The sequence below is a fragment of the Chinchilla lanigera genome, unplaced genomic scaffold (assembly GCF_000276665.1).
Source record: "Chinchilla lanigera isolate Chin_1 unplaced genomic scaffold, ChiLan1.0 scaffold00005, whole genome shotgun sequence".
NCBI lineage: Eukaryota > Metazoa > Chordata > Mammalia > Rodentia > Chinchillidae > Chinchilla > Chinchilla lanigera.
Window position 1 is genome coordinate 41,954,160 of NW_004955406.1, and position 14,373 is coordinate 41,968,532.

The following is a 14,373-nucleotide window of genomic DNA, read 5'->3' on the forward strand; positions in this document are numbered from 1 at the left end:
TGTGTATTCTCCAGCCAGGAGGCTCACTGAAGCCAATCCTTTTGAGTTTTTATGGAGGCTTTGTTACGTAGACATGATTGATTAAGTCATTGGTCATCTGTGATCAACTCAGCCTTCAGCCTCTCACCTCTCTCGCCCCTCTCTAGAGGTTGAGAGATGAAGCTGAAATTTCCAGCCCTCTAATCATATGACTGGTTTCCCTGGCAACTGGTCACACACACACACACACACACACACACACACACACACACACACACACACACACACAGTCCTTAAGGGCCTTGCAAAGGTCACCTTATTAACAAACTCAGGTGTGGTTGAAAAAGGCTTGCTGTGAATAACAGAAGATGGTCCCAACACCTTTATCGATAATATTACTTAGGAAATTACAAAGGTTTTAGGAGCTATGCACCAGGAATGCTGGCTGGAGACCAAAATGCATATTCCTTAGTATATCACAACATCACATTTGCTGAGTGGGATCATACTGTATGTAGTCCTTTGTGTCTCGTTTCTTTCATGGGTCATGATTTGTAAGATTTATCCATGCTCTTGCATAAAGCTGTGCCTTGTTTATTTTCATAGTGATTGAGTTCTGTTTTTGATTATACTACAGTTTATTTATCCATGTTATCAATGAACATTTGGGCTGTTTCCAGCTTACAACCAGCATGAACATTCTTATATCTGTATGCTGGAATCCATGTGCTCAGATTTCTAAGATACATACCTAGAAGAATTGCCAGGCCAAAAGGTAGGCTTTTTCTTTTCCTCTCTTTTTTTGTTTTTTTGAGACAGGGTCTTGGCGTGTAGTTCAGGCTGGCCTTGAACTCACAGTGATCCTTCTGCCTCAGCCTCCCCACTTCTGTCTGGGATTACAGGCATGCACCACCATGCATACCTTCAGTTTGTAATCAACTGATTACAAATGAGCTTCAGAGCCTTTTTCTTAATGTTATTGACCATTTGAATACATTATTTTGGGAAGAATCTACTCTGAATGTTATTAGCATTTTATGGATTGTAGGAGTAGACATATTCTCCTATACTGTGTCTTGCCTTTTTTTTTAACCTCACATATTTTCTTGTGGTCAATAAGTGTTAATAATTTTAACGTTGTATCCATTTTCCTTTATGATTGGTTCTTTTTCTGCCAAAGTAGGCATGGTGCTTGTTATGATTTGTGTCTGTGTGTCCCCCCAAAGCCTCATGCGGCCATGGGGCAGGCTTTTAGAGTTTGATTATGGGTGTGAGAGCTGCACCTGCCCTGGGGTGGACCCTGGGGTGGATAGTTTGCATATGTAAGGGAGAGCAAGAGGCTGCTTGGGGCCATTCCTGGCTTTTGTTTTGTTGCTTTGCTGTGTTCTCCCGACCTGAGCTGTATCCCTCAGCAATGTGCCACCAAAATGGTAATCTGCTTTATAATCTGCCAAGTACGGACTGAAACCTCCACAAACTGTAAGCAAAATAAACCTTTCCTTCCTTAATTTTGGGCATCAGGTATTTTGTCCCAGCAACAAGAGAAAAGTAACCAAGACAGTGCTGCATACGTGTAATCTCAGCTTCTTACAAGACTAAGGCAGGAGGATCATGAGTTCAAGCCCAGTTTAGGCAAAATAATGAGACACCATCTCAAAAACAAACAGAAATATCTTTCATACCCTAAGGTTTGAGAATATTCCACTATTCCACTGTGTTATCTTCTAAATGTTTTTATAGTTTTGTCTTTTATGTTATAGTCCTTAAGCTATCTCCATGAAATCAGTTTTCATATATAGTATGAAGTGGGTGTGTGTTTAATTTTTTTCTAATGGATATGCAATTTCCATAGCACCCTTGATTAAATTTTGTATCTTCTCCCCTCTGTATGCTTTTTCTTGGCAGTGGTGGTAGTGGTGGTGGTGATGGTACTACGAATTGAACCCAAGGCCTGGATCCTGCTAGGCAAGCTCGATACCACTGAGCTACACCCTCAACTTTACTTTCTTTTTTTATAATAACATATTTTGAAGATTTACTCTGTGTAAGGCACAATATTAAGTATATGCAGCAAGGAAAGAGGTGAACTTTGAGCTGGGTTTTTAGTGAATGAAAAGGATTTTAGTAATTAGAGAGGGAAAACTGACTAGTTCATGAGTTAGGAGAGCAAACTGGAGTGGAGGGACATCCCACATGGAAAGAACAGAACTCCTTTTCCGAGCGAGTGAAACAGGGCCAATCAGAGTGCTGACAAAGAGAGTAGCTGCACAGTGCTACAAAGAAACCTGAATGTGGGACTAAGGAGTTGGAACTTTATTCTGAGAGCAGTGGGGAGCCACGGGAGACTTAGTGCTGCCATTTCAGAAAGACTAGTCTTCTGATCCAGGGACAGCGGTGTGGTAGCAGTGACATGAAGAATAACGGAGACAGGTATCATATGTATCGTGGCAGAGAAAATCAGCAGCATATGGCTCTTTATTAGAGAATTAGAAGGCAGAGATCACTTTTTTGTTTTTCTGTGCCAGCATCACTAGAAAAGGCCAGTGTGCTGTTACAGAATTTGAACTGTTGGATGAAGCTAACATGTTCACAAATGCCCAGGAAATGGATGCTTGAACCCTCCTTGGATCTCAAATGTTCCCATATAAGACATTTACCTGGTTTTTTGTGTTTTGTTTTGTTTTGAGAGGCAGGGTTTTGCTATGTAGTTCAGGCTGGCCATGAACTCACAGCAATCCTTCTGCCTCAGCCTCCTAAGTGCTGGCATTACAGGTGTGTGCTATCATCCCTGGCTTATGTGTACATTTTTAGAACTTCTTGTTTAGTTGCTCTTTTTGGTGAACTCTGAGTTACTAATGAAGCAGATTTGAATCTGGATTCACAATCAGTTAATTTCAGAGAAGCCCTTATTACTGAGGTAGATTTAGTACCCTTCTGTTTGATAGTTGTGTTTTTTTAAAAGTTCCTAAGCAAATAGTGAGGAACCATATTTCAAGCTTTAAGCTTGTCTCATTCTTGTATTACCAGAATGTTTTGGTTTCTGTATCTTCAGAAATGAACAACTTTAGACAAGCAAGCCTTCATTATCACCAGTATCTAGTCACTCTTCCATGCAAAGCACTTTTTAGTGCTTAGTCTAGGTATCTAGAATTGCACTAGACCTGGTAAAGACTACAAACATAAAGTAATCTCTTTGTTCAAGATTTAAACTTAGAGTTGTACTCATAGAAATGGCAATTTAGGTAATTCAGACTAAGCTTTATGCTTCTTTGGGGGTGCTTCTCCCACGAGCCACCTGCCATTCTGGAAAAGATAACTGAGGGGCAAGAAGCTGAGCAGTGCTTTTAATAAACTTTGTAAGTCTTGGCATTCAAAGCCAAGCAAGGGGAGGCTGGAGGCTTGATTAAAAGTCTCTACTCTTTGGGACAGCAAGGGAGTACAACATAGAAGTAATTGTAAACCATAAATAGGCTTCAGTAATGTCACAGAGAAGGAAGCCTAGCTTCAAATCATCTTAATCTCTAATTGGATTAAGGTGATCTAGGATACTCAGGGGATATAAGCAATTATCTAGCCTCTCTATAGGAAAATGCCATCATTCTAGGTCTAATGAGTCTCAGCATTTTTTTCATAAACATTTTTTGACACTCAATTATAAATAATTGGACATATGTAGAAATCAGATCTGTAACCAGAAACTAAGAGAAACAATAGGCCCATAGGATATACAGGTAGTGGCATTATTAAACATAATCTTTGACTATGGTTTATATATCTAAGACATTAAATAATAAAAAAACTGGAAATAAAGAATCGACTCAAAAATGGATCAAAGATATAAATGTAAGAGCTTAAAACTTTAAAAACTGTCTTTGTGATCTTGAATTAGGTGGTGGTTTCTAAGATATGATACCAAAGCAAAGCAACTAAAGACAAAGCAGATATATTGAACTTCATCAAAAATTTTTTAAAAACTGTCCAAGGATAGTATCAAGGAGTAAGTAAATACTTGCTGTTAATAAACAGTTATAATCTCTTCTGGGGTTTTAAGTGTACATAAAAATAGTGGAATCTGTCCAGGTGGTGAAATGGGTTTAAAGGTATTGAGGAACTGTAGAGTAACAGAAGCCCTGGAATGCCCTCTCCCACTACAGAACTCAGAATCCTCTGGGTGCTCCCCAAGGACTCACATCTCTAGAGTAATCCCCCAGGACTGTGGTGAGAATCCTCAGTAGGACCTTTCTCAGGACTGCAATACTCAGAAGCCAGAGTGTGACCCCTGCCATGAGTGTAATACCCAATAGCTTTCATAGACCATAGGACCATGCTAACCAGAATGCAGTGTGTGCCCTCAGCAGAGAATGAAGGTGCATGGCATCAGGGATGAACATGAAGTTTGGAGAAGGGTCTTCCATTATGGACACATTTTCTGATTGTGCCTGCCACTTGCTGTGCCTCCCACAGTGTTTCCAGGGCTTGACTATAAAAGGGGTGGAATAAGAGAGGTTTTGCTTTTTGTCTGTGTTTCTGTTGTTTGGGTGGGTGATCCTGTGTCTTAACTGTGGTGTAGTAAAATACAGATTTGAAAAACAAACTTGATTTCAATGACTTATATGGGGACTGTGTCTGACCATTGCAGGTGGATATACTTCTTTTTAAGTGGACATGGAACATTTATAAAGTCTAAGCCTGAACTGGTGAGGGCAAATTGAAGAGGTTTGGTGAGAAATTAGAGCTGCAGGTTGGAAATGCCAGTTCCAACTCTGAACATTCTTCTAAAAATTCAGTGATTTTTCAGTAGGAGTGAGGTACTGGCAAGAGAGAAGGTGCCCTCCTCTAAGAGTACAGATTTCGGAAAAGTGTATGTGAGCCATAATGGCTGCACATGTGATTAGTGTCCTGTAAACCACCACTGTAGATGGACAAAGCCAGCCCAGGCTCAGAGTTCCATCACAGTCCCAAGGAAATGCATTCTAATTCTCTGCCAAGGAAAGATTCTGCCCAGCCTTCCAGACTTAGCTTTATGTTCTTCTTAAGGTCTAAGCCTGGCCTGGTGTGAGGAAAATGCTGTCTTCATAATTAAACCTCCTGGAACCTCTTCCCCTCTTGATGGTAGGATTGTAAGGCTACTCCAAGAGCTCTGAGGCTACACAGATACCTGAAAAATTGGCTTTGCTGCAGGTTCCTCTTTCTCATTTAATCAGCAATTTTCCTGGTGCCCCAGGCATTTCCTGTAGAGGTGCAGCTGACTGCTTTACTTCCTACGAGTCTTCTGCTACCTCTCAATATTTGATGTGCCAACTTGCAGATGAGCTCTGTTAACTCCTGTTTTCCCAGCATCCTCCTGGTGGAGCCATCTGGTAGTCACACAGGTGCTTTTACCCCCAGCTCCTGGGATTCCTTGTTATGGAGGGCACGTGCTTGGTAGCACCTTCGATTTTAGCTCTTTTTCCTCTCCATCTTGCCTGTTTCCAAGCCATTGATTGCTTTTCTTCTTGAGTTCATTTTATGGATGCTGAGAGAGATCTGCGCTCATGTTGCCTATTTGCTTTGTGTTTTTTTGTCTCTTGTGTCTCAGTCTACCCAAGGGTGTTCATAGTCAACTAGATAACATTTCTATGCCTTTAGTGTGCTGCCTAGGAAACAGGGCAGTTACTCATCTTTAAAATGACTTCAAGAAATGCTTCTGGCGTTAGAGATTAGGATCTGAACACCCCACCTCCCAGGTCATTATCTAGGAGAGGAAATGATGGAAATTTGCCAGGAAAAGAATCACAGTGGTAGTTTAAGAAATGAAGGCAGTCTACTGTGGTGGTACATGCCTATCATTCCAGCGCTCTGGGAGGCTGAGGCAGGAGGATAATAGGTTCCAGTGCAGCCTGGGCAATTTCAAGTGATTGAATGAGACCTTGTCTCAATATTTAAAAAAAAGTTTTTTTATAGGGGCTGAGGTTGTAGCATAGTGTGAAGACCCCAGGTTCAGTCCCAAGTACCACAAAAAGGAAGGAAGGAAGGAAGGAAGGAAGGAAGGAAGGAAGGAAGGAAGGAAAGGAGGGAAGGAAGGAAAGAAAGAAGGAAAGAAGGAAAGAAGCAAAGAAGGAGCTTAATTCACAGAATTCATGTTATGCCAAAGAATGGATTTTCCCCTGGGCCACCAGCATTGCTGTGGGTTATCATGTGTGACTGCTTACATGTTCCAGAACTTCTGGAAAAGCCTTAAGGAAATAGCTTTCAGGAAGGAAGGAAGGAAGGAAAGAAGGAAGGAAGGGAGGAAGGAAAGAAGGGAGGAAGGAAGGGAGGGAGGGAAGAAGGAGGGGAGGAGGGGAGGGAGGAAAGAAGATGGGCAGGCAGGCTCAGACATGATATTCTCTCTCACTTTAAGGGATGCTGTTTTGAGCTTTTTTTAGTATTAGAATAGGTCATTTTAAGAGACTGGAACAACCATGAAGGAGTGTTCCAACTGCTGGCAGAGGTCTTAGGGGAGCAGAGGGTCTTCAGTCTCTTCTTTTCCCCCATTCCCTCACTGTCCCAGTCTTTTGGGACTCAGTCTTGTCCGGATTATGTGTTTCCCCAACAGGAGGCTTTGGTCAACTGTAACAGAGCATAGTGAGTGTGCAGTGCGGGTAGGAGCTTAATTCACAGAATTCATGTTATGCCAAAGAATGAATTTTCCCCTGGGCCACCAGCACTGCTGTGGGTTATCATGTGTGACTGCTTACATGTTCCAGAACTTCTGGAAAAGCCTTAAGGAAATAGCTTTCAGAAGCAAGTGCCCCTGAGGAGAGAGGTTCCGGATTTCATTAAACCAATACTTAGCGATGGGCAGGCTTGATATTTCTGACCTAGGCAGTAGGGTGGTGCTACCTTTGCACATTTTGTTCATTTTCTTTCCTCAGGAAAGCCGCATACTTTTTAAAGAGTCATTGTCCTTGGGCTTAGTGGCACACAGTTGTAATCCCCAACACCCTAAGAGGCTGGTGCAGGAGCATTGAAAGTACAAGTCCAGTTTGAGCAGCGCAGCAGTTTAGGGAGACCTCATTGCCAGATAAACAATAAAAAAGGCTGGAGGTATAGCTTAATGTGAAGGCCCTGGGTTCAATTCTCAGTACTACCAAAAAAAGAAAAGAAAAAGAGAAAGAAAAGTCATAGTTACTTTTGTTCTTATGGAAACTGGGCAGGAAAATAGATTGTCTAGCAGCAGGCTTCAGAAAGAAGAACTGTCTTCCCTGTGGATCCATAGAGCCCTCACGGGAGGAATTGTCTTCTATGGGCCTTCCCAAGCCCCACATGTCATTGTTGTTAGCATGGGCAGAGTACACAAAAAGGGGGCGTAGTTTGGTGAAAAGAGCCCTCAAATGGGTGTCGAAAGGGCTGAATTCTATTTATGTATTAGTAAACAGTTGTTCAACATATTGGGTACTAGATTCTGTTTTAAGCTCTTTACATCAATTGATCTATATTAGGATTTATCCTACAATAGAATTGGGGTATGTGTGCTGGGGCTCTAATCCAGGACTTTGTGTACACTCGGCCAGTATCCCACCACTGAGCTACGTTCTCAGCTCAGGATTATTATTATCCTAGTTTACAGCTATGGAAGCTGAAGCAGCACATGTGGTGGGTAGAAGCAGGCCCATTCCTACTCCGGACCTGGGTACTTCACCTTTTTCTAATAGTGTACATCACCCTTGATGGGTGCAATAGCTGTGTGACCTTGGAAGGTCATTTCAACCTTGGGCTCATCAGTGAACTATAACCAGAGGAAATTCCTGTGGGTGCCTTTTTTGGTGCTCTATCAGCAATCTGCATGAAAAAAATGAAATTTTTATTGCTTTGTTCTTTTGATTTTTGTTTTGTCTTGTTTGCTTTTTGAAACAGGGTCTCATTATGTAGTATAGGCTGGTCTTGAACTCAGCATGTTGCCCAGGCTGGCCTTGAACGCATGGTCATCTTCTCTGCCTCAGCCTTCTGAGAGCTGGGCTTATAGGCTGGCACCACCACACCCATTTGTATTGTTTTCTTCTTGTCCTTGAGTGAAAATAGTGTTTAAGTCTACCATAAACTTTGATGTAATTAATTCAACTGATGAGGATTTTGCAGTGCTGGGGATCGAACCCAGGGTTTCACAAATCAGGCAGGTGCTTTATCCCAAGCCATATCCCCAGACCCCCAATAAGTGTTGTTTTATGGCTGCTGTGCACAAAGCAGTAGGCTGGACACCATGGAAGATAGAAGGATGCTTAAAACCTTATATTCTGCCTCTTCCATTAGCTATAGATGGTTTCCTATTTCAGTAGTTTTGGGATTTCTTTTCTAAATACGAGATTCTTTAGATAATTCAATAGAAATCTAATGGAAGCACATGAATTTTAAAACAAGTACTCGGTCTTAGATTGTATCAGGTTTCTGACATGTCTTATAAAATTTGACTTTTATCCCTGAGAGTTTAATACCCATTAACTTCTGAGTGAAGGAGCTACTGGTGAGATTAGTTTTTATGCTGCTTGTAAACTCAAGGGATTCTTTAAAAATGGAATGTGACTGATTTGGGACTCACTTATACTAAGGCAGTATCATTATGACCTGAAAAATATGTTTGTAACTTAGAAAGGCAAATTTTAATAAAAGGGGTTACTAAGTAATCATTGCTGGATTTCTTGAAATCAGATTTCTGCTTCCGGCAGTTGGGTTCATCATGTAACTTGCCCTGGCATTAGGAAACCTTTTTATTTTTATTTTTTTGTTTTTGTTTTTGTTTTTCTTCCGGTACCAGGAATCGAACTCACAACTTTGAGCTTGCCAAGCAGGCACTTTTGCCATTGAGCTAAATCCCCAGCTCCAGGAAACCTTTTTATTATTGTTGTTTTGGGGTTTGTTTTTTGAGACAAAGTCTCACTATGTATTTCAGGCTGACTTTGAACTCACTTGATAGCCCAGGCTGACCTCAAACTTACAGTAATCCGCTTCTTGCCTCAGCCTCCTGAGTATTTGGAAAGTCATGCACCATGCTGGGCAGGGAATTCTTAGGTGAGATAGGAAAAAAATTGAACCTGAACTTGAAAACTAACTTAATTCCATGTCAAGTAATGCGTTTGAGATAGAAAGAATTATATTCTGATAGGCTCAGACATCAGATTAATGTTTCTCTTTTGCAGCAGATTATAAACTTTTAAACTATTTTATAGTCAAACCACAAGTGCCTGACACATAATAGATGTGCTATATTTGCGATGAACTTTTTATTACTCACATCCCAAAATATAGCCATTTCCCTGCTTACCAGGATCCATTGAGCCTACTTTGAACCATCTAATCAGCCATCTCCAAGAGGGCAAGCAAGTTATTTATAATTCCTTCATTAGTGGGCGCCAGTCCTTAAACCACTATTTTCTTCATTAAGTCCACAGTTACAATCTTTGGTATGTACTGAGCCCTTTAAAACATATAATTCATTATTGGTTTAAAAATAAAAAAAATTAATTTAACAAGGTAACCAACATAAAAAAGCAGGAGAGAAAAGAATAGGAAATATGAGAATGGACTGGAATAAGTACTGTTATTGTAGATGTACGTATATGGTAAACTGTAAATGGATAGATACTCCTGTGTACCCATCTTTAGAAGGTACAAGTACCTCCAGTGTCCCTCGAATGGTTGCTTCCAGCCTGCCTCTCTATAGAAGTTTTGCACATAGCGTGTTGTTATTTTGTGGTTCTGAGGGTCAGATCCAGGGCCTTCTACATGGTAGGCAAGCACTTTGCCATGAAGTACAGCCCTAGTCCCTGTATTTATAATGTGGTGTGACCTTGGTCTCCCTAGAATATAAGGTCCTAACTGGAGCTCAGCCTTCCCAGAGCCATCATTGCTGTCCTTTCCAGCAAGTGAGTGGGGTGTAGAAAAAACCTTTTTCATAGGTATGCAAGGAGTATGGTGGAGGGGAAGTCTCGAGGTCATTCCAGAGCTCCGACCTGCTGGGATCATCACCCTGAAGCACTGTTTTGGTGGGCTGAGTTGAGTGGAGGAGAAGCTGGATTCAGGGCTTTGCATTGGCCCTGCTACCCACCACCCTCTTCCTGTAGCCTTACCTGTTTTTCCTATCAAAAGCATTTTGGACAAAGCACCAGCTCAAGAAACTTAGCCTCTTTGAAGTGGTGAGCCAGTGCCCTGAAACCCTTACCCTGTGTCTAGTTGCACTTCTGCTGCGAGAGCTTAATAGACAGTTCATATCTCTGTCCTCTGAAATCTGTAAGTGTAAATTTGGTTTTTTAACTTTTTTTTTAACAGTTGGCCTCTGAAGTGCCTTTGGGGTGGGGTGGGGGGAATGTTAGCACTGGTGGAGGAGATCTGTGCCCTTGAAAATTGGATTCTTTTTTGGAAAACTGCTGACACAGGCTAATCAGGCCAGAGCTAAATGACCCTACTGTTTCTACCTGCTGACAGCCTCAGCCTTGGGACCATGCTGAAATTAGCTCTCACCACATGGCAGAGGCATGCCTTCCTCTTTTCTTTCTTCTTCTATAGAAATAGGGGGTAATTTTGTGCCTGTCACATAATACAGCATTATCATATAGAGACAGCCAATTTAAAAAAAAAACCAAAAAACCAGCCTCTGCCCACCCCTTCTTTAAAATACACTTTGCTGATTGGAATAACTAGAGAACTGAGTAATAGGTAATCTCACTGATGAAGACTCGCTTTAAAGCCCTTTCATAATTGACGTTTTTTGGAAACGCTGTAGACAAACACACTGAAGCCCAGGAAGTGTATTGATTTTTAAAGATGTGTGACCAGTGTTCAACTGCTGTACCTTCTGTGAGCAAGGTGACCTTGAAACATGATGCTCTTGGGGAGATGCATCTGTGCGTTTAGGTTTTGTTGTCCAGTTCTGTTATCTGTCAGAAAGGGAAGATTCCTTACCCATTTTGTTAGTGCAGCTGGCAGGAACTGTTGCGATCTCATTGTCTTCCACCCATTCCCACCCTGGCCTTCGAAGCAGGCAAGGTGGGGAGTCCGTGAAGCACAGTGCTGCCAAACAGTTGTGGTAACAGGCCTGAGCACATCATCACACTTCCTATTCTGTCCAACCAGCATTGTTAAGTGTGCCACATCTCTATTCTAAATTTAGGCAATTTTTTTTTTTCCAGGCAAAGATTACTATGCAAAACATTTAAGAGAGAAACTGCTCAAAGTAATTTTTCCCCCAACTTCTTTTGGTTTCCTGCAATGTTTAGATGACTCATTCTCTTCCAAGAAATTTTAAAGGAAAGAGATGCAGGCTGTATATTGGTTCACAAAGGCTGCACTGTAAATTCTTTTTCTTCCCTGCCTAAAACCCCCTAGCTTCTCTATAGGGAGTGGAACGGCTCTACAGCCTTCATTGTCCTGTGCTCAGCCTCATCAGGTTTTGTTGTTCCCAGGAATAAATGTGCTCCTTGTCTTGGGGTGGGGCTCTGTGCAGCTTCCAGCGCCATCACTCCCTCCACAGTGGCCAGCACAGAAGCCCTTCTTGGGCTGCGCTTTCCCCTGAAGGCACACAGTTAAAGTTTCCCAAATAGAGAAAGGGTAGCCTTTTATCATCTGCAAAAGGAGGGACCCTGGCTACTTCCTGTCTCTTGCAGTGGGTCCAAATTGCTCCTGATTGCTGGGGTCATATTGTGCATGTTAACAGAGCTAGCTACACCTGTGTTCCCAGCCCAGCCCTCTGCCAGAGGGAAGTGGTAAGTCAGATCGCTTCAGTAGCCTGTTCAAATAAACAAGGCTCGCAGTTGAGTAGTCCTCCCAACTAATCAGTACAGGAAAGGAAACATCTGCCTGGCCTAATTGCTATTTTATTGGTTAGGCCTTCCCCTGCCTCCTCATTCTCCTGTTCTCCTGCATGGGGGATCACGAGCTTTCTCCTTTAACCTGGGAAGCTGGCCTGGAGGCAGGAGGGCAGGGTGGTAGAAGTGATACTCGTAGTCACTTCCTGACCCTCTTGATGCTGAGGCTAGTAATGAGTCATTTCTCCCAACTTCACCTCCTTGAGCCTCTGCTGCTTCGGTGAAGCTCAGCTTTGCTCATGTGGGATGGGGTGCGAAGTTGTAGATGAAAGGCAGGCATTCTCTCTCATGGCTTCTCGTCCAGTGGTTGAGGTCATCAGTTGACAGAACTTGCTAGTTGCCCCTGAAGCCCTCCAGTTCGTAGAACATCAGGGCCCTGAGAACTTGCTGATTACCACTGATGGTGTGGTGTGAAGCCAGCCACCTAGCCGTACACTTGCAGGGGGTCCTATTAGAATCTGATATGAACCCTAGGAGCCAGTCAAAAGAGCTTGTGGAATCAGAGTGGCAGAGATTGAGAAGACATTAGGGATGTTTGAGTTGAACCCTTTAACGTTGTGGAAGGGAAAACAGAGACCCAGAAAGATTGTAGCAAGTGCAGAAGATCTGGGAGTAGAAGGAAACACCTGTGATTGCTGATTTGGGATTCTTTCCATCCCTCTCCCCACCATCAGGCACAAAACTTCATGACTGTTCATGATGGAAGTCACACCTCTGTTATAGTCTACAATGAATACTTTAGTAGAAAAACTGATCAGAGAATTTCTTAATAGAGAAATGGCAAACTATAAAAAAGATATCTAATAAACAGTTTTTTTAAATGCTCAAGTTTACTAGAACCAAAGGACTGCAAATTACAATAGGATATCACATCAAATTGTCAAGACAGAAAAGTGAAATTAGCATTCTTACATGCCTCTGGCAATATTTTTAATTAGCACAGTTTTTCTTAAAGGCAATTTAATGGTGTAAATGAATTCACATTGACCCAGCAGTGTTATTTCTAATAGAAAGTAATGAAAGGTTTGTGCATAGATTATGTGTAATTTAATACACATAATTTTTAAAAAATCACAAAACTCTTCAAGCAAAGTAACTCTCCAGAATAGGAGCTACAGCAATATATCGTACTAAAATGTTATAGAGGAATAATACATGGGGAAATGTATGCAAAAGAGACAGTTAAAGAAATTAAATTTCCAAACAGTTTATAATGCAATCCTAACTTTGCAGAAATAAGAATGAAAGAGGGAAAATTAGAAAAATATATAACAAGGTGATGTTTTCTTATTGGTAGATATTTAAGGATTATTTTGTTTTCTCTTTTGAAGTTTCTATAGTTTCCTTATTTTAATATATATTACTATTGAAAGAAAAAGTGTTTTTAAAGTAAAGATGCATGCATCTTGAAAAAAAAAATAAGACCTGAAATGATTGTTTCTGAATGAAAGACCGCCTCTTTTCTTGCCTGGGAGCTGAGCACTGCCCGGGCAGTATTGTACCTTCTATTAGAAGGGTGTTGTTGGTGTTTGAATTTTTAGTAGTAAAGAACTAGAAGGAGCTGGCAGAAGATAAAATGAGGTCTTCACCCCACAATAGTCCAGTGGTGCCAATCAGTTTTATCCCCTGCTCTCTTGGACTTGGCATAATATTCCCTGTAGCAGGCATGACTATTTCCTTCTTCCTCATTTTCTGTGTTTCTCCTGTTCTCTGTGGTTAGATACTGGCCTTGGGTGACAGTAGCAAAGAATCTGAGAGCTAACACTGCTCAGGATTTACCAGCTGGAGACCCCTTAACATATCAGAATCAAGTAACATTAGCTAATCTTGCAAGCATCCATTACTAAGGAATCACTGTTTTGGGAGTGTAGGGTAGAAATAAAGCAAGCAAACACCTTCCTGCTTGGAGTTCTCTTTAGTTAGGGACTTTGAAGTCCTTGACCTCTCTTACTTGTTGTGTATATACTTTTTCCTAGCTCGTCCTCTTACACGTCTTCCTTTCTTTTGTAATCCTCTGGAATGTTTGCCTACAAGTATCTGAGAACACATATTCCACCTAACAACAGTTGCTATGTAGGATGTGGCTTTCAGACCTGCTCTTTGGGGACCAATTGAAAAATCAAGCCTATAACCCATTTCCCTCCACACAATTGCCTTTGCTAGGCTATAGAAAGGACACATTTCATTTTATTAAAACTCTTTGAGTAATGTGACCATAATTGGGTCTGATCTGAGTGGTTATCTGATTTGCTGGGTTAAATAATGGGCTTTAATTGAATCTGTGTTATTTGTAGAGCCAGTGCTGCTTTTGCCTTTGTGGCCCCCTCCTCCCTTCTTCTGTTTCCCAATTAACCTTCCTTCCTCTTTCTTTGCAGAGTAAAGAAGTCGGCCAGCAGCTCCAAGATGATTTGATGAAGGTCCTGAATGAGCTCTACTCGGTAAATAAGATGGGTTGTGTGGCTGTTTAACAAGTAGGAGGAAGCAGCATTTGTCAGCTTGTAGCCATAGTCACATTGGTAACAGAACTGAGCTGTGGTTGTGGACAGTGCATGTTCCCCAGTGGGGGTGACCCCAC

At 41.6% G+C, this 14,373-nt stretch overlaps 1 protein-coding gene across 1 annotated transcript in view; it reads left to right on the forward strand.

Annotated features, from left to right (window-relative positions):
* The window catches only part of Srgap2 (SLIT-ROBO Rho GTPase activating protein 2), a 249,497-nt gene that overhangs the window by 152,925 nt on the left and 82,199 nt on the right, over positions 1-14,373 (forward strand). Inside the window, exon 5 of the mRNA XM_005375386.2 lies at positions 14,174-14,236. Coding sequence (XP_005375443.1) covers positions 14,174-14,236 — 63 coding nt within the window. The remainder of the gene's footprint in view (positions 1-14,173; positions 14,237-14,373) is intronic.